Source organism: Poecilia mexicana, unplaced genomic scaffold (genome assembly GCF_051168715.1).
Source record: "Poecilia mexicana isolate PSO_F unplaced genomic scaffold, ASM5116871v1 scaffold_14, whole genome shotgun sequence".
Classification (NCBI taxonomy): domain Eukaryota; kingdom Metazoa; phylum Chordata; class Actinopteri; order Cyprinodontiformes; family Poeciliidae; genus Poecilia; species Poecilia mexicana.
Window position 1 is genome coordinate 14,544,884 of NW_028263383.1, and position 21,503 is coordinate 14,566,386.

The window sequence follows — 21,503 nt, forward strand, 5'->3', positions numbered from 1 at the left end:
GATCAGTTTCCAGCTGGCAACTGTATGCTTCTGGAAGAAGGATGGTCTTCTTATTGGGTCTTCCAGCACCTTCTGGATCATAATGTTGGTTCTTTGCACCAAGAAGTTTGATCAAATATCCAGCCAGGATAAAGAATAAAAAAGGAAGAAAAAAAGGTTACAGGAATTTGAATGTGTCTTAAGTTTTCTAAAACTACTTAAAAAAAAAACACCAGTTCCCTATAACCACAAATATCTTACCCAGTAATCTGTGCTAACTGTTCCAGAAGTATCAAGTTGCTCAAAATAAAATATGGCTTCATTTCCACCTTCATTTGGCTCATTATTCTGTTATTTCACACTCAAAACAGACATTCCCCGACATAGATTTTGTATAACCACACTCTGAACAGCTTTACTTCCTGAGAGGAAGGACAACGTTGATAACTAAAAGCTATTTGATTATTCGTAACGTTAAGCAATCTTTTAGGAACGCGTCGTACCTGCAGTTTTTGGTTTCACCACATGGTGGTGCCAGAGGACAGCTTTGCGACATTAAGTATAACTCGGAAAAGACGGTGAACGTTGCCTTAGTAACCATCTCTGTCACAATGTCACGGTCATTTGGCACAGCACGCCAACATGAGATGCTCTCCCAACTTTAACCCAGAAGATTAGCAGGCGGAATGCAGCAGGAACAGAAGAAGTGTCTGTCTCTTTGGCTACAGACAAAATGTAAATTAATGGGATTTTTTTTTTTTTGTAAATGTCCCACCAATTTACAAAAATGGAACATAATAAAAGGCACATTTATTTTTTAAACAACCTAAAATGTATTTTCTTCACTTTTTAGAGACTGTCAGCAAATTTGATAAATTGTTCTTCAATTGATTTATTTTTTGTTTATGTTGAAATGTTGCATGTTTGGACATTTATTCCCGCTGGTTTTGGATGTCGTGCTGCTGGAAGGAATTTTGCTCTTACTTTTGGACATTTATGATACACAAGTGTGGCAACAACTTGTGTGCTTTTGAGATTTTTTTCATCTCTAAAGCTACTGGAGATCCTTCCTGTCCACATCACCATCCACAATGACTCTTTGAAGACACTTGGATATTAAATGTTGCAGCATTTAATTCCCAATTGGGATAAAGCAAGTATTTTTTTAATGTTTTTACTTTAGAATAGAATGTGAAGACTTCCTACTGCATTTGCATATAATGTCAGTAGAAGCTATTCTGAGGAATTTTAACTTTAAATGATTTTTTTGAAACGCACCACTATTATTCAATACGATGGACTAAGATGTAAATCAGCGTGCATTTTTTTTTCTTCACTTCAGTTTATCTAAATTTATTTACATCAGGTTTTGTGAGAGAGAGAGACAAAAAGAATTATGAAAAACAACATTGCAACAGAGCTAGGAGCTGTTTATTTTCTGTTTTTATTTTGCTGAAAAGTGCCTTTACAGCCCCCCATAACGAATACAGTTTGGAGAAAATCCAGTGTAAAACCCTGCGAGGTTGTCAGTGGTCGACTAGAAGGTTTTGTGCTGAGGGTGTTGTATGGAGTTACACAGACAGAACAAGCAGTCTGAGAACTTTAATTTCATGGCTTGATCTAATGGGATCAGAAAAGAGGATCATTAGAGGCGATGTGTCACGCGACAATTTCTTTTTACCTTAAAGCATTTATATCTTTCACAGTTGAGGTCCTGTTTTGCATTTGATAATCTGTCAGCAATCACAAGAGGTGTGCAGCACCTAAAGCCGAACATATTTAAAACACCCTTTCGAGGTCATCCTTTCTACATATTGCTTTATTGTGCAAACAACAGTGCAAAGGAATCAAACGCGCCGCTAACTCAGACGTTTGGTGGAAGGAGTGACGTATTGCGCCCACGTTTGGGAACGCGGCTCTGAATCAGACGGGCGCCGGACGGCCCTTTCTCAGTAGACCCACGATATTGGCACCCACTGTGGGGTGGAGGTGGCCTGCTCCATGGCCTCCTCCACGCCTTTCACGCTCTCATCTACGTCGTTGTTGACGAGAACCACGTCAAAGTAGTGTCCGTATGTGCTCAAAATGGCGTCCGACTCTTTCTGGATCATCTGAAGGTTTTCAGTCTGCAAAAAAATAAATAAAATAAATATCAGATAATTTTTTAAAGTATTATTATTACTTTGTTCAGCTTTTCAAACAAATCTACCATGCTTTGCAAAAGTATTCAGAACTTCTTGTACTTATAAAAATAATGTGACAAATCCAGATAAATTAGCATAAGTAGTTTAAGGTAGATCAATAAAATTATAGTATTTGGCCAGGATTGTCCTGAAAAAGAGATTTTTGATCTCAATGGGATTTTCCTGGTGAAATAAATATAAAATAAAGTAAAAAAAAAATAAATAAAAAATAAAAATTATATATATATATATATATATATATATATATATATATATATATATATATATATATATATATATATATATATATATATATATATATATATATATATATATATATATATATATATATATACCCCAAAGCAAAATACATCAAAAAACATGAACTTCACAACTATGAACAGGTTTATGATGGTCTACCAAATAAAATTCCAGTAAAGCATTGACTTTTGTAGTTGTAATGTGACAAAAGGTGAAAAAAGCACATAAAGAATGACTTAATTATTTTTAGAGGTACTGTTTTGTATTATTATTGTTGTTTTTTTTTGCATGTAGCACCTGTGCAGCTGTGTTGGTAGGAGCGATGAACACCACCAGTGGAGCAAAATCCGCAGTCCGAACAAGTTTCAGGGTCTGGAAGAGGAATGACCATTCAATAAACTGGTAGTTTGAAACAATATTATTAGTTTTGTTACATAAAACATAATCATCTAGTGTAGCAGAAATCAAAACACGGTCTCTCTTCTACCTTTGAAATTTCCTTAAATGAGGTTCTTTTGAAATGTGAGGATGTTGGCTGTTTTCAAAATGCTACAGTTGGACTGAACATGTGCGAATGTAAAGTGTAATGTTGGAATTATTACAACATCCAAAATGTACTGGCAGCCTGGATTGAGGTGGGTAAAAAGAGTTTAAATGAATTTAGCATATGTTCTTTTTTCATTAATATAACCTCACCATAAAAAAAAGTGAAAATCCAATATTCAGATCCAACTGTTTAAAGCACATAATTCCTACTGTTTTTTTTTTGTTTGACATTTGTACATCATGTCAGATCTAAAAAGTTAGGAGTCCAAACGCTGACCTGTGGTTCTATGTCCAGCACGGCAACTTTGCCTTGATCGTGGATCTTGTGGATGGTCTCGAACTTGGTTCCAAACATGAATCCCTGAAAGCTGCCGTATTCCAGCAGCTCGTTTTTGGAGATGCACTTGGTCATGTCTTCGTTTGAGATGAAGTAATACTCCTGTCCGTTCTCCTCGTCCTTTCGCTGGGGCCTGGTGGTGTCTGCGCACATTCAACGTTAAAGAGTAAACGGAAACAGCTCTACGAGATGAGCAAAAAAACAAAAAACAAAAACAAAACAAGTGAGCAGTCTTTCTACTCACGTGGTGCAGGGTAAGTGAATTTCTCAGGGTATTTTGTTAAAAGAGAATTTTTGATGTGGCTTCGCCCAACACCAGGCGCCCCTAGGAAGGAGCAAAATTCTCTAAATGTCACCTTTAGAGAGACACTGTAGCTCAAAATGAACTCAAATGTATCACATTTTTTTTAGAAGAAGTGCACTCCTAGGTACAAATATGTGTTTTATAGTTCAAAATTTGGAATGAAGTTCCTGCAAATTGACAATTGGCCCTTTATTTTAAGCAACAAAGCTTACCGATTAGCACAAGAGTTTTCCTTTTAAAAGCAGGGAGCCTCACAACCTCCTCATACGAGATCACGTCCAGCTGGTCGAAAACTGCAGGAGGACAGTTTAGTTTGTTTAGACAAAACTCGCAGCAAGGAGTCTGCGACAAAATGTGCAAAAAGCTGCACTCACTGGAGCTGTGTTTGGCGAGGTACTTGTCTTTACACTTCTTTTTCTTTCCGAACGGACTGCAGGACTGCCTGCTCTGCTTGGCCTTGCTTTTGCTGGCCACCCTCCTGCAAAGAAAAAACACACACACACACACACACATACACGGATCGAGACGGGAATCTGTGGAATGCGGCGCCTGCGTGCGTCCGTCACCCCGCAGGGTTTCGTTTCGGCTGCACTGAAGAAACGTCAGTCGTTTACCATTCTTGGAGTTCTGGAGAGGGTATCAGTCCGGCGAAGTCGACGGCGCTGCTCTCCACTCGGCCCTGCCACCAGTTTGGATCCTGCTTGTTGATGATGTGGATGATGTCGCCCGTCTGGAACTTCAAACCGGCCTCTTTGCAAGGAATGAGGTCGTCCGTGGAAGGGTCGTAGTCGAACTGAGCCCTCATGTACATCTGCAGATTAGGGTCAGATCCATGTGATGCAGTGAAAGACCTTTTTATTTAATTATTTATTTTTTAAGTAAACTAAATATATTATTTTAACAGTGCGATGAGTAATCTGTCAACTCTTCTACTTGGGTGTGAAAAACAATACCAGTGAACTGCTTAGTTCACCAATTCTTTTACAAAGAGCAGAAATGTGAGAGATGAATCTCTGAGCCTGATCATTCTTTACTGAAATTAAAATTCTTAAACAAAAAGGAATGAGAAACTGCTGATTTCTTATTGACATTTGCAGTATAAGTTGTTTTAAACAACCTGGACCACAGATAATTATATACACATTCAATACTCTAGAGCTTTTGCAAATAACCTTTAAAAAGGTATTAAACATCCTTTGAATAATTCCAGATTTTTGTATATGCGAGTGGATGTCCCAGGTGTCCTTTTGGATGCTAAACATCTAATTTTAAGTAAGTATGTTAAAAAGAAAATAACATATATTTTTATATAAATTAATAATTTTCATTTTGCTTCGTGTTTTTTTTTTTTCTTTTAAGTGTCCAAAAGTATTTTAAAACACATGTCTTCCTTACTTTTTGGCACCCCAGATACAGATGTGTACAAAGAAAAAAACAAAAACAAAGAAATGTCATCTTTTATTTTTAATCACAAAATATACCAACAATAGATTTAGAAAAAGACACCTTTTAATGAGGGTATATTTACTAAAATGGAGGGAAAAAAATACATATTAAAGAAATAAAAGAAGTGTGTTTGCTTTACATTCTTTACCAAGGGTGTCAATAAGTTTGGATGGGACTGGAGATTTGTAGTATTCCAAAACACTCCACTGGGAACTTTCCCAGCACACAGACACTTTTTTACCACTAATCTGCATAAAAGTGCAGTGGAGTGTGCTGGATCACTAAATCAATGTTCTTAATAAAGAAAGCAGATAATGTTCATCTGCACCAACTAATGGTCTACAAACTGGAAGCTAGGTTTGCCATCACTGATCACAGCAAATATAAAGTCTTAAGCATTGGGGAATAAAAATCACTTTTACAGCTTAGTCATTAAAAATCACTATTAAATTCCTCTTCTAGTTAGATTCGTCTGCAGCATGTTACAAGCTGCGGTTTTTCAGTGTGTTTTGAATCAAGAGCATCCATTTTCCCGGCAGGAAAATGGATGCCTGAATTAGCACACTGTGTCCAGTAGATGGCAGTATGAAACCCACTATTAGTGCGTTTCATGCTAAAAAAAAAAAAAACTACTGCTAACGGTTCGGATTATCCTTCAACGTAAACTAATTTCATAGTCACCTGATTAAGAGAAGAGTCACCTAAACAAAATCATTTCAAACAGGAAAGTGAAGAAAACATGATTACAGCAGTAATAAAACATGCTAAGGCTAGGGGGCAGCGTGACGGCGGCGTTACCTCACACACTCTGGGTCGACCCTGCATCTTGGGGATGATCTTCATCGTTACTACGCCAGTGGTCTCTTTCTGCAGGGCGAGGTTTTAAATTTGAGGAATCAGGCGAAACAAAAGACGAATTTAAAAGCTTAAGATTTCCGACTTACTAGAATTTTTTGGAGCTGATCCACAGTGTGGTTTGTCACACTTTTTCCATTGATTTCTGCTATTTCATCCCCTTCGTGTATGGAGCCTGAAAAGAACAATCCAAATATTTTTTTTTGCTTTTTTTTTTAGGACTTCTGCCTAGGTTTTGGCCTGTACATAAAACTAAATATTTAACAAACTTGAAAGATATTTGGAAAAAAAAAAATCTTCTTAGCCCTGTTCTGGCTGTTAAGCACATGTCATACATGCCAAAGCTTTTGTCCTGTGTTTCTTTTGGATTCACAATTAAAACTGCACGATATGCCACAAAAAAATATCGCAATCATGTAATCAGTGTTTGCGATATATCGCAAAGATCTTTGTTATTCCAGCTAAGCTTCAAAACTGTGTTTTTTCTCTCCCTGTTGCTAGGATACCTTGGTGTAAATGTTAATGTTAATTTGGACATACTTAGGAAAGAAAACATTAAATAAATTCAACTGTGTACTCTCTCAAATTTTTTATTTTATTTTTACTCAGAAAAAGACCTCAAGCTGCATGTTGCTTAATCGTTTAAACTCCGTCTCGGGGTCCCCAACATCACATGAATCATATACCAAAGAAAAGATGAAAAGTCACCTTGTCTGTGGATCATTCCCCCGTGTAATATCCTGGCCACCGTGCAGCGCTGCTTTTCGTTTAATTTCAGCGTGACGCCCTGCAGGCGAGCAACACAAGACAACAGTCAGCAACTCATATCCAGGCGTGAAGCGACCGGAGGCCTTTCGCGGCGTAGAGCATACCATCGGCTCGGAGGGATTCTTCTCAAAGGCGACTTCTTTCATGCTGGTCGGCTCTGATCCGTTCATGTGTCCGGCGCAACCGTTGGTGTAGGACTCAGCTCCTCTGTCCTCCAAGGTCTGCATGGCCAACTGGGGAGGGATAAAGACGACAAAATGAGGCAGTCGCATAAAAAATGGATCAAAATATGAACTTTCACACTCCGATCCGACGGTTTTAATAATAATATTCACACATTCACACTTGTGTGCATCCCAAAAAAAAAACAAACAAAAAAAACTGTTTCATTTGCAACTTCGTTGTGTGTTCAAGGTTGAATATTAACCTGCCGTTTTAACACCCGATTAAGCACCTCCTGTCATCTGCTCCCCCCACCCCCCAGCTTCATGTAGTCATGGAAACAACGAGCGACATCAGGTGATGAAAAGATTTAAAAAAAAAAAAAAAAGAAATCATCTTCTGACTTTTTTGGAATTTAACACCGAAATAAAGTTGCTTCATGCTACAGATAAACCACAACATTCTTCCAGGAAAGGCTGAGGGATCGCATTAAATGTCAAGATAAGATGGTTTGCAGGATCAGAAACTTTTCTAAGTGAATCTCTGAGCTATGACCTGGGAGGCCTGCATCATCAGCACAAAGTTCCTGCATTAAAAACGACGCATCAGCGCCACCTCAGCAGAAAGGGAGCTTCAGCACAACAATAAACCAATAAATATCATCATCGCTCTGCTGCGCCTCCTCCGGACGCGCCGCATTTTCTCCTCAATCCCACTTCTGGTTTCTGTATTGCGGACTAAACAGCGGCCAGGGAGGCTGAGGGTTATTTATACCGGCCTGGTGCGAGCAGGAAGAGATCCGACGCTCGGCAGATGAAGTTACATCCTCTGTGTCGCCGTAAACATCCTGAGGGGCTAAACTCCAAAGTCCTCCCTGCTCACTTTGTTTAGCCTCACAGAGCTAAGACAACTGGAGCTAAATAAGTTGCACAACCCGAGACGGTTACAGCTCACGCATGATTGGTGCAGCGGGACTTTTTAATGACCTCAAATTAGACGGGATGCCTTCAAAATGCCATCACGGCGTCCGCATTCTTCTAAGGCTTTTCATGAGAGAGTGATGGAGCGATTCAAATTTCCACTGATGGCGTGGAGGATACTAATGTGACACTGTCCCTCCCCGACCTGTTGCTGTGAACTGCTGCTCAGCTCATTATAAACAACCACACTTTTCCCTCGCTTTCAAAAAAAAAAAAAAAAAATCTAGTTCTGCTTTTCGGTCATGGTGTGGAAACTCAAAGTCAAAAGGCTGACTTGCTGGCTAAGCAGATAGACTGACTAATTATCCTACCAATATTAGCAAATAAAACAATAATATTTATGGCAACAAGCATTTTGCGGGTGTTTTTATTTTGAACTTTTGCTTAAGTCCATGTGTCAGAATTTAAATTTGACATAGTTTTAGTTTTAAATGGAACAACAGGTTCATGTTCTAGATTTTTGCCTTAAAGGTTCGTATATGTACTGTGGAACCATCAGCTTTTACGGAAGCACTTAACTGCCAGAGCTTGGAAATAAATTCAGGAGCAGCATTTCATTTAAACGAGAATATTTTCTCATTGTAACGAAAAGCAAAACTCATTGAAACGACAAAGCATTAAAGGGTTTGTTATAACAGGATTTATAACTCAGCTAAACCAAAATATCTTCTCTTAATAAAGAAAGGCCATAACAGAGAAACAGCAGCACCTCTTGGGATTTTTAAGTGTCATCTAGAAGACATAGGGTGAGGAGGAGAGTCAGAGACAAAGTTGGAATCAGTCAGAGGAGCGCATTTTTATCTTGTTAAAACTAAAAACTTTGTCGTTATAATGAGCTATAAAACTTGTCTAGTTGCAACAACAAATGTTCTTGTTTTATCAAATTTTGCATCTTGTTTCTGTTACTCCTGAATTTATTTCCAAGTTCTGGCCAATAAAACAACTTTAGTAAGCTTTACTTCAGCCCGTTGCAGTGCGAGGCAACAGGTGGAGGAGGGGCAGTGCTCTTTTACAGAAGTCTCACGTCTGACATTTTCTCTGGTATCTCGTTTTCCCTTCCTTTTTTCTTCCCCCACTGTAGAAAAGAATAAAAGGGGGCGGGGGAGTAAGGTTGACAAGATCCTTGCTGAACTTGAATGCCACTTTTTGGGCATGGAGACACAGGACAAACAAAAGCAGACTCTAAAATGCTCCTCAGGGGTCTGTGGAGCTACAAAAATGAAGAAGTCAGACTAAAGCACTGCAGTTCAACTTTATGTAGACCAAAAGTGAATGATTTCCATGCGAAAAGGAAGTATATAAAGGCATGATGCGTCCTATCATTTTTGATAGCACAGCTAACCGTAAACGCCGATGTTTATGTGAACTCCTCCGATCATTACCTTAATTATTTAGATTCACAAAACTCTTCCAAAACCAGCACATTACATGATAAACAGAGGCTGAAAGTTCCGAAGTATAAAATAAAACAAGGTTTCTACCACACAGACAACAGAAACAGTCTTCCTGTTATCTGCTACAAGTCTTGGTCTCTCTTGCTCTTTGGCAGCTAAACTGACATCTCTGTGCCCCCTCATAATTCCATTTAAAAACCTCACTGATGCATGCGCTTACATCACTCAGGATGTGGTAGTAGGTTAGATAAGATTTTTAATTTTCTGACTAGACAGTGGACAGTCAGGCCCGAACGGTTTCGATCAAGAAACTGCTTTAATCTGGATCTATTTACCTCATTTGCTGCCAAGAGTGGAATCCACTGATTCCTCGAAGTGGCCACCCTGTGGTCACTCAAGTTTAAACTGTTATGACACCAATAACAGTTTAAACAAAAGCACAAAAATTACAGTTCCTTGGAACAAACACTGGGGGTGGGGGGGGATTCAGCAGCAGCTTCAAGGGTTGTTGATGTTCAAACAGGGCGTTCAGTTCTCACTTTGTTCTGCTTGACAGCCATCTTTCCTTTAACCATGTGATTTAAAGGATTCGTGATGAGCTGAAAGCAAACACCACCGGTGGACATAGTGACAACCTCGCAGAAAACAGAGCAGGACAGGGCATGTCCTCAACAAGAAACGCAAGTTATAGGCAGTTCCCCTTTTCATTAAACCGGCATCCCCCACTGTTAAGATAACGTGACCTCACTGGGAGACAGTGATTTAACCAATCTGCACTGGGCCCAAGGACAAAGTCGTGTGATTGGAGTGGTAAACTGCTGATATGAGGAAAGAAGCTTCCTCCCTTCCCCTCACTATCTCACTAGTGCTGACCTTTCAAGTTTTTAAGAGATATTCTGCAACAATGACCTGTTTAGTATATGTCCAAATCCCCTGCGTTTTGCTCCCTGGACATTTGACTTGAGTCAAAATTATTGTTCTTACAACAGAAACACAGGCTGGAGCAGCTTGATGAAGTAAACAACCTGACTTCATCTGACTGCTGAAGCTAATTCCTGATCCAAGCCTGTGGGAAAGTTTTACGCAACAAACTGAACAAAGCAAAGAGCAACTGGGTAGCAAACTGTACAAAATGTAGAATGCAAAAAACCCTAAGGAAAATACAAGAGGCCTGTTGGTGATCATTTTAAATGTTCAGCGTGCAACAGTTTATTATAACCTCAACTGCTTACTCACTGTCCTATGATCGCAGCCAGAAATACACACTTGTCAGCTGTATTTGGACGCAGTTTGGCGTAAAATGCAGAAGTGAAATTCCCAATCAAGTGTCTTCTGGAGTCTAAAATAAGGTTGACAGACTGGAAAAGTGCAACGGTTGCTGACAAAGACCTGCTGATTTGACAAAAAAAGACACTTGAAGCTCTTATTTCGAAAATGATGGTGTTTATAACCAACTCCGCGGTTATAAACACAGCTAGAAAGACTGTGTTGTGATTTTACGAAGTTACAGGCAACAATGAGCACCCCATAATCTGCTACCCGGAAGCAAACACTTAAAAAAATAGAGGGGGAGACACAATAAATAAGGCAGACATCTTACCTTGTCAGATTTTGGTTTGTTTTGCAGGAGCTGCTCCAGGTACAGATCAGAAAGGGCTGTCCGGACGCTGTTCACCGGCTCTAGTGTGAGGGCAGGTCCGTTTTTATTGGATTCTAACGTCATCTTCTTCTGTTAGCTTAAAAAAAACTGTGAACCCGACTTGCCCCCAGACCGAGGTCCACGGGAGGCTTGATGAAACTGCTGATAAGGACTCTTGACGACAGGATAAGTCGCCGTCTGGGGTAAAAGTCCAAGGTTTTAATCAGCAGCAGGTGACGAACAGGAGATAACTACAGCGGGGACACCGCTGACGAAGCAAGTAAACACACAACTGCCGCTGCTGCTGCTGCGCTCAGAGAGTCAGGCTCGTGCTGCGTTCAAGTGCCACTTCTAAGCTCCGAACATACACTACTTTAGTCTATTACTGTGATTTGAGGGGAAATAAACTAACCAGTTGCGTGAAAAAGTTTCAAAACATCTTGCACTGCTTTAAATAATGGCTTTGCAAGTACCATTAAACTTTCAAAACGTGTCTTTCAAACACATTTGTTAGGTTAAGTTGAAAACAATAACAATAATAATAAACAAGAATAGCTGTTTTTACCATTTTTAAATTAAAACAAAAATCAAAGAGAATTACAAACCATTTTCACACGGAAGTCGGAATTTCCAAGTTTTAAGTTGGAAGTCTGAGGTTTGTTCCGCAAAATTTTTAATCTCGAATATAAAACTTCCCAGATAATATTTATGTATGGGACCCACTTGAGTAAGGAATTCAAATGTTACTTCACATAGATTTTTATTTATTTTTATTTTTGCATAACATCCCCAATATTAATTGTCTACCTGTACCTGATCCAGGGCTGGTCTTGGCATGGCACACCTAAACCAAAATACAAAATAATTTTTTAGGACTTTTATTATATTGGTGTTATAAGAGGGGATGGATGCAGAACCTGGAATGAGTGACAGATAAAGAAAGTTAATGTGCATATGATAATTTGTTTTAATAGACTTGGATTAAACTGTTAAAGTAACAAGCAAGAAAGCACACCAAGTCCTTCAACGCTTTGGATAGGTCTTTATTGAGATACGCAAATTTCCAACGGTTTTGAATGCGCCACCACCGCAGCGTTTTCAGAAAGACTGCGCTAACGGAGCACGAGGAAGCAAAACAACGCCGTCCTTAAGAACACGGTGATCCCAGAAAGCGCACCCAGCTGCAACGGGGAGCTTACACAACACTCACAGCTGCCATCGGGGCCTACAGCGACCTGCAACGCTTACAAATAAAAGTAGCAGGGCCGAGATTAAAAACCCGAACGAGCATTATTTCCTTCGCTAAGGTTCGCGAACTTGCAAAACTGGACTGAAGAGAGTTTGTACAGTACACCACGCCCATTTGATGTGACGCTACACTCTAGGGGACAATAAAACACGGACAACTACGTATGAACCCGTTGCACTTTATTTTAACAAGACCACTACAGTAGATTGCTTATATCTTTCAAGTTTTTTATTTTTTATTTTTTACACATTACAACCACAAACTTCCATGTTTTACTGTTACAGACCAACAAACTGTATGATTGGGAAATAAAAATTAATGAATACACTGGTTTACAACAAAAATGGAAAAGTGTGGCTTCTACATTCAGCCCCATTTACTCTGATGCACTTAAAATGGAGTTGGGAATGACTGTCGGCTGAAGATTCTTTGATTTGTCTTCATTGATTCTTGGAAACAGTTGGAGCTCAGTCAGATTGGATGGACAGAGAGCGTCTACCTAGAGAGAAAGCCTTCACTTCTTGTCACAGATTGCCTGTTGAAGTTAGGTCTGAACTTTGACTGAGCCATTCTAAAACAAAAAAATAAACCATTCCATTAACTCCGAGTTGCTCTAAATTTAGAGCTGGGTCCTTTGGGTTCACTTTTGCTCAAGTGTCCAGCTTCATCCATCTTTGTATCAACGCCAACTTACTTCCCTGGCCCACAGAATAATGTTGCCACCACCATGTTTCAGCATTGGCACAGCCTTCCACAGCATTTTGTTTGGAGATTAAAGTATGAATCATTGCCCTACAACTTGGTCATCTTTTCAGACCATTAAGTGTATATGTTTAATAACATTTGGTGAAAAACAATGCCTGAGAAGAGATGATGTTCTTTTTTTTATTTCCAAATCGTTTGTCCAGTTGGGAGGCCAGTTTGTCAACCTCTACAACGAACTCCAGAGGGAGCCACTGAGTACGTGGGGAGTAGTCAGCCACCACCCTTCTGATTTATTGATTGACAAATCAAATTATCTGCTGTGAGTCCGTCTATATGTGCACATCATGAAATCACCTGAGCTGATGGTTATAACCTAACCTCCCTTTTCTCCCTCATGAGCCACTTCACATCTCCAGCCTTGACTTAAGTGGTTCGTTTTTGCTGCTTGCGTATGAAATTGAGTTCATACGCAAGTTATGAACTTAATTTCATAGCCTGAAACTACAGAGCTCATAATCCTGACAGAAGGTTATTGTGAGGAATCTATCTCTAATGTTGAATTGCATAAATGTAATAAGGAAAAAACATAACAAGTAAGTACTAGGGAAAATGAACTATGCTTAACAGGTCTGATGTTTTAATCATTTATGATATATTTCAGTGGTCATAGAGGTGTGTCTTAATAAATTAGATGATCATTTAAAAAAAATAATTTATTTCAGTCAATTCAAAAGCAAGGGAAGTCAAAATTATGACTTTGTGTGGGTTTCATGTGACGTATATTTCCTTGCATCGTGGAGTTTTCCTGCCAAAGGTCCAAAGCTTCAAAGCTTTTTTTTTTCATTCTTATTACTTTTTGTAACTTTTGTCCTGTGACACGGTGCTCTGGCATGCTTGAAAAATCATTTCCAAATTATGTTTCAATTGATGGCAGAAGTTTTTCATGAAAGATTCATTGATCCAGCTCTCAAATCATGTCTTTGGACAGAACTGTGACGAAGCTCCATCTGCTTTTCCCTCGTTGGTATTTTCAAATGAAAGCATTTATATTTCAAACATAAACTCGTTCTACATTTATGTCCATTATTTTGGATAAAGTACAATAAAGATGTGTGATACTGGACATATTTTGGTGTCAATCCAATACCAAATACATGCAGGATATTGCCGATACAAATGCTGATACTGATACTTTTCATTTAAGTTTGATCATCAAACTCCTGACCTTCAAGTGTTTTTGTGTTCTTTCCTTTGAATTATTTTGTTCAAGCCTTGGACAGGTGTTTGGACAAAGTGTAAAAATGTCTACATAGTTTATTATTTTAAAGGTTTTGTTGGCTCTAGTGGCCTTTATTTGAAAGTAGTTCGACAGGAAAGAGGGGGAAGACATGCGACAAATGTCACCAGGGCGGGGATCAAACCTGCAACCACCACCACGAGGACCAAGGCCTCAATATGTGGGTTGTGCTTTGCCCCTGCACCACCACAGCACACCTCTTAGTTTATTATTTTTGATGTTTTTCCTAACCAGAATAGCATTTGAGAGCAAATCAAAAGAAAATTCTTCTTGAGGTTGAGTTGTGAAACTACAAAACAAAAATTTTCAAGAGGAAATCGCAGACACTGATACTAATCTGGTGTGATATTAACATTTTGGATTGATCCGGCCACCACTAACATACAATAGTTTTTTGGCCTAAGAAGTGGAATTTCCTTGGACATCACAATGTTTACTTACTGTACAGTAGGTCATAATTCAGATGTAACTTGGTAAAACATAAATCTCAGTGCTCAGTGTCGCCATCAACAGTTCGTGAGGTTCTAATTTGTGTTCGTAAATGACTCCCTTTCTAATATGGCGGCGACGTTGACGTAGTCACACATCCCGGTTGCGCGAAATACGCATGCCTGAACTGAACAAACGTTTTTTTGTGTATGTGTGTGTGAAAGAGACACATTTAAGTCCTGCAAGTGTCTAATGATTAAGCTTTTATTGGGTTTTTACGTCACTCTGAGATGTTTTATGACCTGAACGATTTATCTGCAAAGACGGGAATAACCAGGCAGTTCAGTCTGTCTGGAATCTGCAAGGTATCGGATTAACGGTGTTTTGCAGATTTATAGGCATACTCGGTTGTGTTTTCAGCCGGCATGTTCAGCGTGCTTCCCAGAGCAGCTGGCTCTGCCATGAGGCAGTTCCAGCTGCCGTTTGCCCGCTCAGAACCCCGCACGTCGCTGCTGCAGCTCCGCTTTGCAGCTTCTGCGACCCTCCGCTTGCTCGAAGACTGCCTCGGTGAGTTTAACCTACAGCCGTTGCTTTAGTGCACATCTACTTCCATAATGATCTCATGCGCTCTGCGTGTGGAAATCACCAGAGGTCAGCTACGAGGGGACGCCGATGCGTTTCAACTACGTGTGGCTGCGGGACCACTGCCGCTCGGCGTCCTCTTACAACTCCGCAACCCACCAGAGGAGCCTGGACACCGGGAGCATAGAGCTCACCCTGCGCCCTGAGAGCTCCGCGGTGGAAGACGGTCAGCTCGTCCTCACATGTGAGTGTGAAATGCTGAGTGAGATTAAACACAGTACAGCCCCTTCGGTTGCTTTTATTAATTCGGGTTTTCCCAATTGAATTTGCTCTCATGCCTGTCTAGTACAGCTGTACCTAGAAATAATCTGTTTTAACACTGTAATACTTCACAGTATAGCAGAACAAATATTTTTTCCACTATAATTTAAAGCATATCTGCTGTTTTATAAAATAGGAAGGATGCATTTTGGAGTATAAAATTACACCAACTCTTTATTTCAGCAGGATAAACTAGGGTTAAGATCGGGTCCTATGGGAAGATACGGTAGTACTTTTACAGTATACAGTGTATGATGATCTTTACCCTTTGTCTCTATAAAGTGACAGACGATATAGATTTGCTTCGTTGCAGGTGACGCCAAGAATCCTTTAGCTTTTTTTTCCCATTTTTTAAAATAAAACAATTGGTTTTCAGTTGTTGATTTTTTTTTCCAACAATAACTTGGATGCAAAACAGACCCAAAAATTTTTGCGAAAGATGTAAACTAAGACAAATTAGCTGTATGGAATTTCGAAAAAAAACATGCTTTCCTCATTCTATAATAAAATGTTTCATTGGTAAGAGGTTAGAAGGTCAAGAATGAACATGTTTTAGATGGGCTAAAAATTTATTTTGCGTCTCTAGACTATTTGAGACGAACGAGAAATAGTCTGGTCACCATAGCTGGCATCTCAGAAAGACGTTTTTCTTCTTCTTCAGCCAGTGAAACCTACTATAATAAACAGCTAATGATTACTTCTATCTAATTAAACCCCCATGTGTGAATAGCATGTTTCTTTTAATATCTAAATTAATAAAATGCAAAGTGATAATATTGTCATTATTGACATGTAATTCTCACCAGTAATTACCCTGGTCATTACTCATTAACCCCTCACATTAGTTAATGTGTGGAGTTTAAAGTGCTTCCTCCCACATTTAATTGGTGTCTGAAATAAATTGCCCCTTGGTTTGTTTGTCTTGTGTGTAACTGTGGTTGATTTTTAGGCCTTTGCTGAGGTAGAAAAAACTGGCTTCACATGTAAGTACAGTAAGTATTGGCCGGTCACCGATCTCCCAAAATGAAGGAAATCGGCATCGTTAAATCCTGGCCAACGTGATTTTTATTTCCAGACCTTTACTTTTTTAAAACACATGTTTAGAGAAATACCATTCCCTGGAATCATCTTAGGACCAAATTATGGGAGTGGGTCTGCCATAGTGTTAGTATGCCTCACAACTTACATGAAGTGACAAATGAGGAGGTGGTAGCCTCGAGACAGATGGTGGTGATGTACGGAATAATGTGGCGCTTCATGTTAGCTCAGCATGTTCAAGGTCAGCTGCGTGTGTTGATTCACGAGCGCCATGCTTCCGACACCTTCATTTCAGTAAAAGCTCAATCTTCTAAACCCATGTAGGTAGGTAGGGCTTGAGAAAAGGGACAGTCACACACAAAAGAAAGTCCTTCAAATACAAACCAAATAAGAAACAAACTTCAATTTAGTTCAGAGTTGATTGCATTGCCACTCCGCTTACAGGGCCTGGTGGCCACGTGTCAAAGTTCAGCCTCGGTTGGTTGGCCGAGAACAGCCATGAAGGAAGGAAGACGGTCATGGAGCAGCCGCGCATCCTGTGGAACGCTAACATCTACCAAAACGCTCGCATACCAGCAGCCAAATGGGACAAGTTCATGAGCTGCGACAGCGAGCTGAAGAAGTTCCTTCAGAACTACCTTCTCTATGGAATTGCCTTTGTGGACGACGTTCCGGCGACGGTGGAAGCCACTGAGGAAGTCACCAGGAGAGTCAGTCTGATCAGGTAGCACTTTTTTTTTGTTTCGGATTGTTTTGTTTCTAGTGCAGCTATATTCGTCATAGATTGCATTACCACGTGAGCAACATTAACTGACTACTTGATCTCTTTTTTTGTGTGTGATTCTTCAAAGAGAGACTACTTATGGGAGAATGTGGAGTTTTACATCCGATTTTTCCAGAGGCGACACTGCCTACAGTCAGCTGGCCCTCGACCGTCACACTGACACGTCTTACTTTCAGGAGCCATGTGGGTAGGTACAATAGAATGTGCCATACCTTTTCTAGCTTTTCCAGACTCTGGGGACTTTGTACGCAAGACTCTGACTCATATGAGGTAGAAGCCTAGCCCCAGTGGGCCTTTATGTAGAACAAGCTGCTGTTTTATCACTGAGAAGTGTCTTTTTGGCCACTGTTGCAGAATCCAGGTGTTTCATTGTCTCCGACATGAGGGTACTGGAGGGAAGACACTGCTGGTGGATGGCTTCTACGCTGCGGAGAAGCTCCGCCAGCGCTCCCCCGAGAACTTCGAGCTGCTGTGCCGCGTCCCCATCAGGCACGAGTACATTGAAAACACAGAAAATCACCGAAACCACATGACCGGCATTGGCCCCGTGCTCAACATCTACCCTTGGAACAATGAACTCTACATGATCCGGTATGCTGACGTTGAAATCCGATGGATTTTGGGCCGTAGATGTTGATGAGTTATGCTAACTGTTTGGTGTCCTAACGACTCCAGATATAACAACTACGACCGGTCGGTGATGAACACGATGCCCCACGACACCATCCGACGATGGTACGTAGCACATCGAGAGCTCACCACAGAGCTACGGTGGCCGGAGAACGAGCTGTGGGTGAAACTCACTCCAGGCAAAGTAAGAAAGCTGAAGCTTTAATCAGGAATATAAAAGCTGCACAATTGAAGTTCAAAGCTTAAATGTAACGTAAATATCCTCTTTCTCTTGTCCCCTAAGGTGATTTTTATTGACAACTGGAGGGTCTTGCATGGGAGGGAATCTTTCACCGGCTTGAGGCAGCTTTGTGGATGTTATCTGACCCGAGACGACGTCCTCAGTGCTGCACGCTGCTTTGGACTGCAAGCCTAAACATACAGATTCTGTCATTTCAGTGCCTTAATTGTCTGACGTTGGACTCGGAGTCCCTTCAGTCCAGGAAGATGTTCTGCTTTACTCATATGTATTTTGTAATATTGCTTGTTTTTACAGGGTTTTTTTTTTCTTTTAGAATTGAGCAGTGCCGTGTGAGAAGCTCAAGGTTTGGGATATTGTCTTAGAACCTAATCCTTAAGATTCTCCGTTACCTGACTTGTGCTGTTCTAACTAACCTCTGAGGCCTTCACAAAACTTACAGATTCACACTGAGATTAAATTTAAAAAACAAGGCTGAAGTGACTGTGCTGAATTCTGTGTATCAGAGTCAATATGAACATTCTTCGTACTTTTCCTATTTCTGAAAGAACTTTATTATATAAAAAAAGAACAAATAAAATGTGTTGTAGTAATATCATAAAATGTGAAATGTGAAAGGATATAAATATTTAGTTCTTGATTGAGCAGTAGTGATTGACCACTACAGCAAACACAGTGAATTTTTGGAAGGCTTGCTCATGACCTCAGCTGCCTCTTCTTACCCAACGGTTTTACAGTTTTACAAATGTTGCAACCGACCATTCATTTACAGCGAAAGTGAATGAATGGCTCAACAAAGGCTGCTTTTCAGGTAATGTGAGGCTTTTATTAAAGCTAAAGGCATGTCGAAAAATAGCTACTTCTTAAAAGCATCCAGCAGTTACTTTGTAGGTCTGTTAAGGGAAACACATTGCTCATTTATTTGCTGCCTTTACTCTTGCCAAATCAGTAATAATTTAATGTTCACTTGCTTTGACATTGGCACAGGGCAGGAGGCCTGTTATTTATTAAATGTGCTGCTAAGCCAAAGAAGAAGTTATTAAAATATAGTAGTTCGTTTCCTGGTGTAAAATAAATGTATGCCTTTACGTATGCAGATTTGTACATGGATTCTAATTAAACCAGACACTTTTCTGTCAATAGAAAGATCCAGAGATTTTTCTAAATGTTTAGAAACTGAATGAAAGAAAATCTGATGCAGTGCACTTGCAGTGACTTGCAAAAGTATTCATACCCCTTACACCTGTTCCAATTTGGTTTTGTGGCAACCAAAAGCTTCAGATAGACCAAAAACAAAGCTTTTCTCAGATAGACCAAAAACAAAGCTGTGCATATTTGTGAGACTGAGGGGGGGAAAAACAGGTGGATGATTTTCAATATTAATTTTATAAATTAAAATCATAAAACTGCAGCATGCATTTGTATTTAGCCTTCTTTACTCTGGTTACCTGGCGAAATCACCAAATCAGCCATTTTATTAGTACTTTTTGGGTTCTCAATATGATTCCCTGATGATAAATATAAGTAGGTATCTAAAAGGAGTTGCAGGACTTTCAAGATGTCCTGCAACTTGAAGTCTTCATGAAGGAGAATAACAGAGTCTGACATTAATCAGGGTCTGGGACATTTATGTCTACATCAGTACGAGTTGGATGGAAAAGTAGTAAATGTAATAAAAAGCTAATGGAAAATGAAGATGATGAGTTTCATCTTATGAAGTGAAGTCTGGTCGTGATTCATGTTAAACAAAAGTTCCAAATGGTCCATCATTTAACCAGTGACGTCCATCCAGTTGCTCTCAGTGTACCCTGTCTCTTCAGCAAAGGAGGTTGCTAGATGTAGTTGCTATAGAAACCTTACCCAAGGAATCTGTGGCTCCCTCTAGTGGAAAAGGAAAGTGTTTACCTTCCACTTTTTAGGTTAAAATCTTAATAATAAAATGACATAAGATATGTATATGTATATAGTCTAAGCCTATCAACACTCTAAAGAAACAAAAGTGAACGTGCCAGGAAAACAATGTTGGGTGTAAAGAATCTGGTTGCCAGAGAAAGTCACAAAAACACGAAAGGCTGACCTACCTTAGTCCTTGTAATATATACTGCTCAAAAAAATAAAGGGAACATTTCACTTTAATTTTGTGTGTGGCTCCAAATCCAGGCCTCCATTGGTTAATAAATTTGATTTCCATTGATGATTTTTTTGTGATTTTGTTGTCAGCACATTCAACTTTGTACAGAACAAAGTATTCAATGAGAATATTTCATTCATTCAGATCTGGGATGTGTTATTTGAGTGTTCCCTTTATTTTTTTTTGAGCAGTGTATATAAACACACATACAAAGCTAATCAGAACTGATCTTCCTGACCATGACTAGTCTGTTCATTTTACACTGCTCTTTTTTTTACAGGTCAAATTATTATTCAACCATAATAAGTTTTAAAAACAACAAACTGATCACATTTTAATTAATTCACTCTGGATTCTTATCCAATTTTTTTTATTTTTTATTATTATTATTGCAGCCATCAGCAAGTTTCTGGCATAACTCCAGTTGGAACTTTCACTCTAACTCTTAACTAAATAAAACTGAATTATTCATTTGAATTGGTTGGTCTCTACATAGTTAGCAAGCCTTTAAGTAAAATCTATGCATTTGCAGTTTCTACAGTTTAATTGTTGCTTTGAGCTGAGGGGGAGAGTTTGAAGCATGATACAGCCACTGCCATGCTTGAGTGCTGGTACAGTGTTCTAAGGTTTGAAATGCAGTCAGAATGTATATATTGTGGGCAGACGTCAGCTGTGCTTAATGTTCACCATATTCCAGATTCCGGAGGGCAGGATTAAGACTGTGGGAGTTAAATTTGTTTCACAATTATTCAATAAAAAATAAAAAAAACATGTCAAAAAAAAATCAAACAAAAAAACTTATCTCTAAGCAAAATTAAACTGCAGTCAAAACACTTTTTAAATTGAAAAAAAAAATTGTTTAAAAAGCCTTTTTTTTATTGAAATCACTCATTTTTGTTTGAAACTTTTATTTGCGCATGTCAGATTTTTTTGGTTGACAGCTTAAGTTTTTGGCTGAGTCTAAATTTTTTTTTTTTTTTGATGCTCCATTTTTTTCATTTTTTTTTGGTTGAATAATTGTGAAACAAATTTAACTCCATATTGCTGGGTTGACTGTTCACTATACAAACCCCTTAAAACTCTGAGAAATTTATTGTCGAACAGAAAAATGCACATAAAATATGATTTTAAAGTTGATAAAGTGGGCCAACACTATATACATATTTTTAATCCTTGACCTCAGATAAAAGCCTTCAAGCCACCGCTGTGCCAGAAAACAGTCAATTTAAAGGAGCTAATCTACCA

At 39.2% G+C, this 21,503-nt stretch overlaps 2 protein-coding genes across 2 annotated transcripts; one reads left to right on the forward strand and one right to left on the reverse strand.

The window, feature by feature from the left end:
* Positions 1-1,404: 1,404 nt before the first annotated feature.
* mpp1 (MAGUK p55 scaffold protein 1) lies at positions 1,405-11,163 on the reverse strand. Its single transcript, XM_014995493.2, has 12 exons — positions 10,816-11,163; positions 6,784-6,912; positions 6,620-6,698; positions 6,001-6,086; positions 5,855-5,923; positions 4,225-4,421; positions 3,985-4,088; positions 3,823-3,903; positions 3,551-3,631; positions 3,247-3,449; positions 2,721-2,795; positions 1,405-2,105 (listed from the first exon to the last, which is right to left on the reverse strand). Exons 1-12 carry the CDS (start codon positions 10,936-10,938, stop codon positions 1,929-1,931), a joined length of 1,404 nt encoding a protein of 467 aa, XP_014850979.1. The 5' UTR covers positions 10,939-11,163; the 3' UTR covers positions 1,405-1,928.
* A 3,555-nt stretch (positions 11,164-14,718) lies between these two features.
* tmlhe (trimethyllysine hydroxylase, epsilon) lies at positions 14,719-18,606 on the forward strand. Its single transcript, XM_014995481.2, has 7 exons — positions 14,719-15,101; positions 15,184-15,360; positions 16,920-17,199; positions 17,327-17,446; positions 17,614-17,850; positions 17,935-18,073; positions 18,173-18,606. The coding sequence occupies exons 1-7, from the start codon at positions 14,960-14,962 to the stop codon at positions 18,302-18,304; spliced, it is 1,227 nt and encodes a 408-aa protein (XP_014850967.2). The 5' UTR covers positions 14,719-14,959; the 3' UTR covers positions 18,305-18,606.
* Positions 18,607-21,503: the final 2,897 nt, after the last annotated feature.

Coding starts and splice junctions, on each gene's coding strand:
- mpp1 (XM_014995493.2), bottom strand. CDS start 10,938: ATGACGTTAGAATCCAATAAAAACGGACCTGCCCTCACACTAGAGCCG. Junction 3,450..3,550: donor ATTCACTTACCCTGCACCAC/GTGAGTAGAAAG, acceptor GAATGTGCGCAG/ACACCACCAGGCCCCAGCGA. Junction 2,796..3,246: donor TGCTGGACATAGAACCACAG/GTCAGCGTTTGG, acceptor TTCCTCTTCCAG/ACCCTGAAACTTGTTCGGAC.
- tmlhe (XM_014995481.2), top strand. CDS start 14,960: ATGTTCAGCGTGCTTCCCAGAGCAGCTGGCTCTGCCATGAGGCAGTTC. Junction 15,361..16,919: donor CGGTCAGCTCGTCCTCACAT/GTGAGTGTGAAA, acceptor CTCCGCTTACAG/GGCCTGGTGGCCACGTGTCA. Junction 17,851..17,934: donor AATGAACTCTACATGATCCG/GTATGCTGACGT, acceptor TAACGACTCCAG/ATATAACAACTACGACCGGT.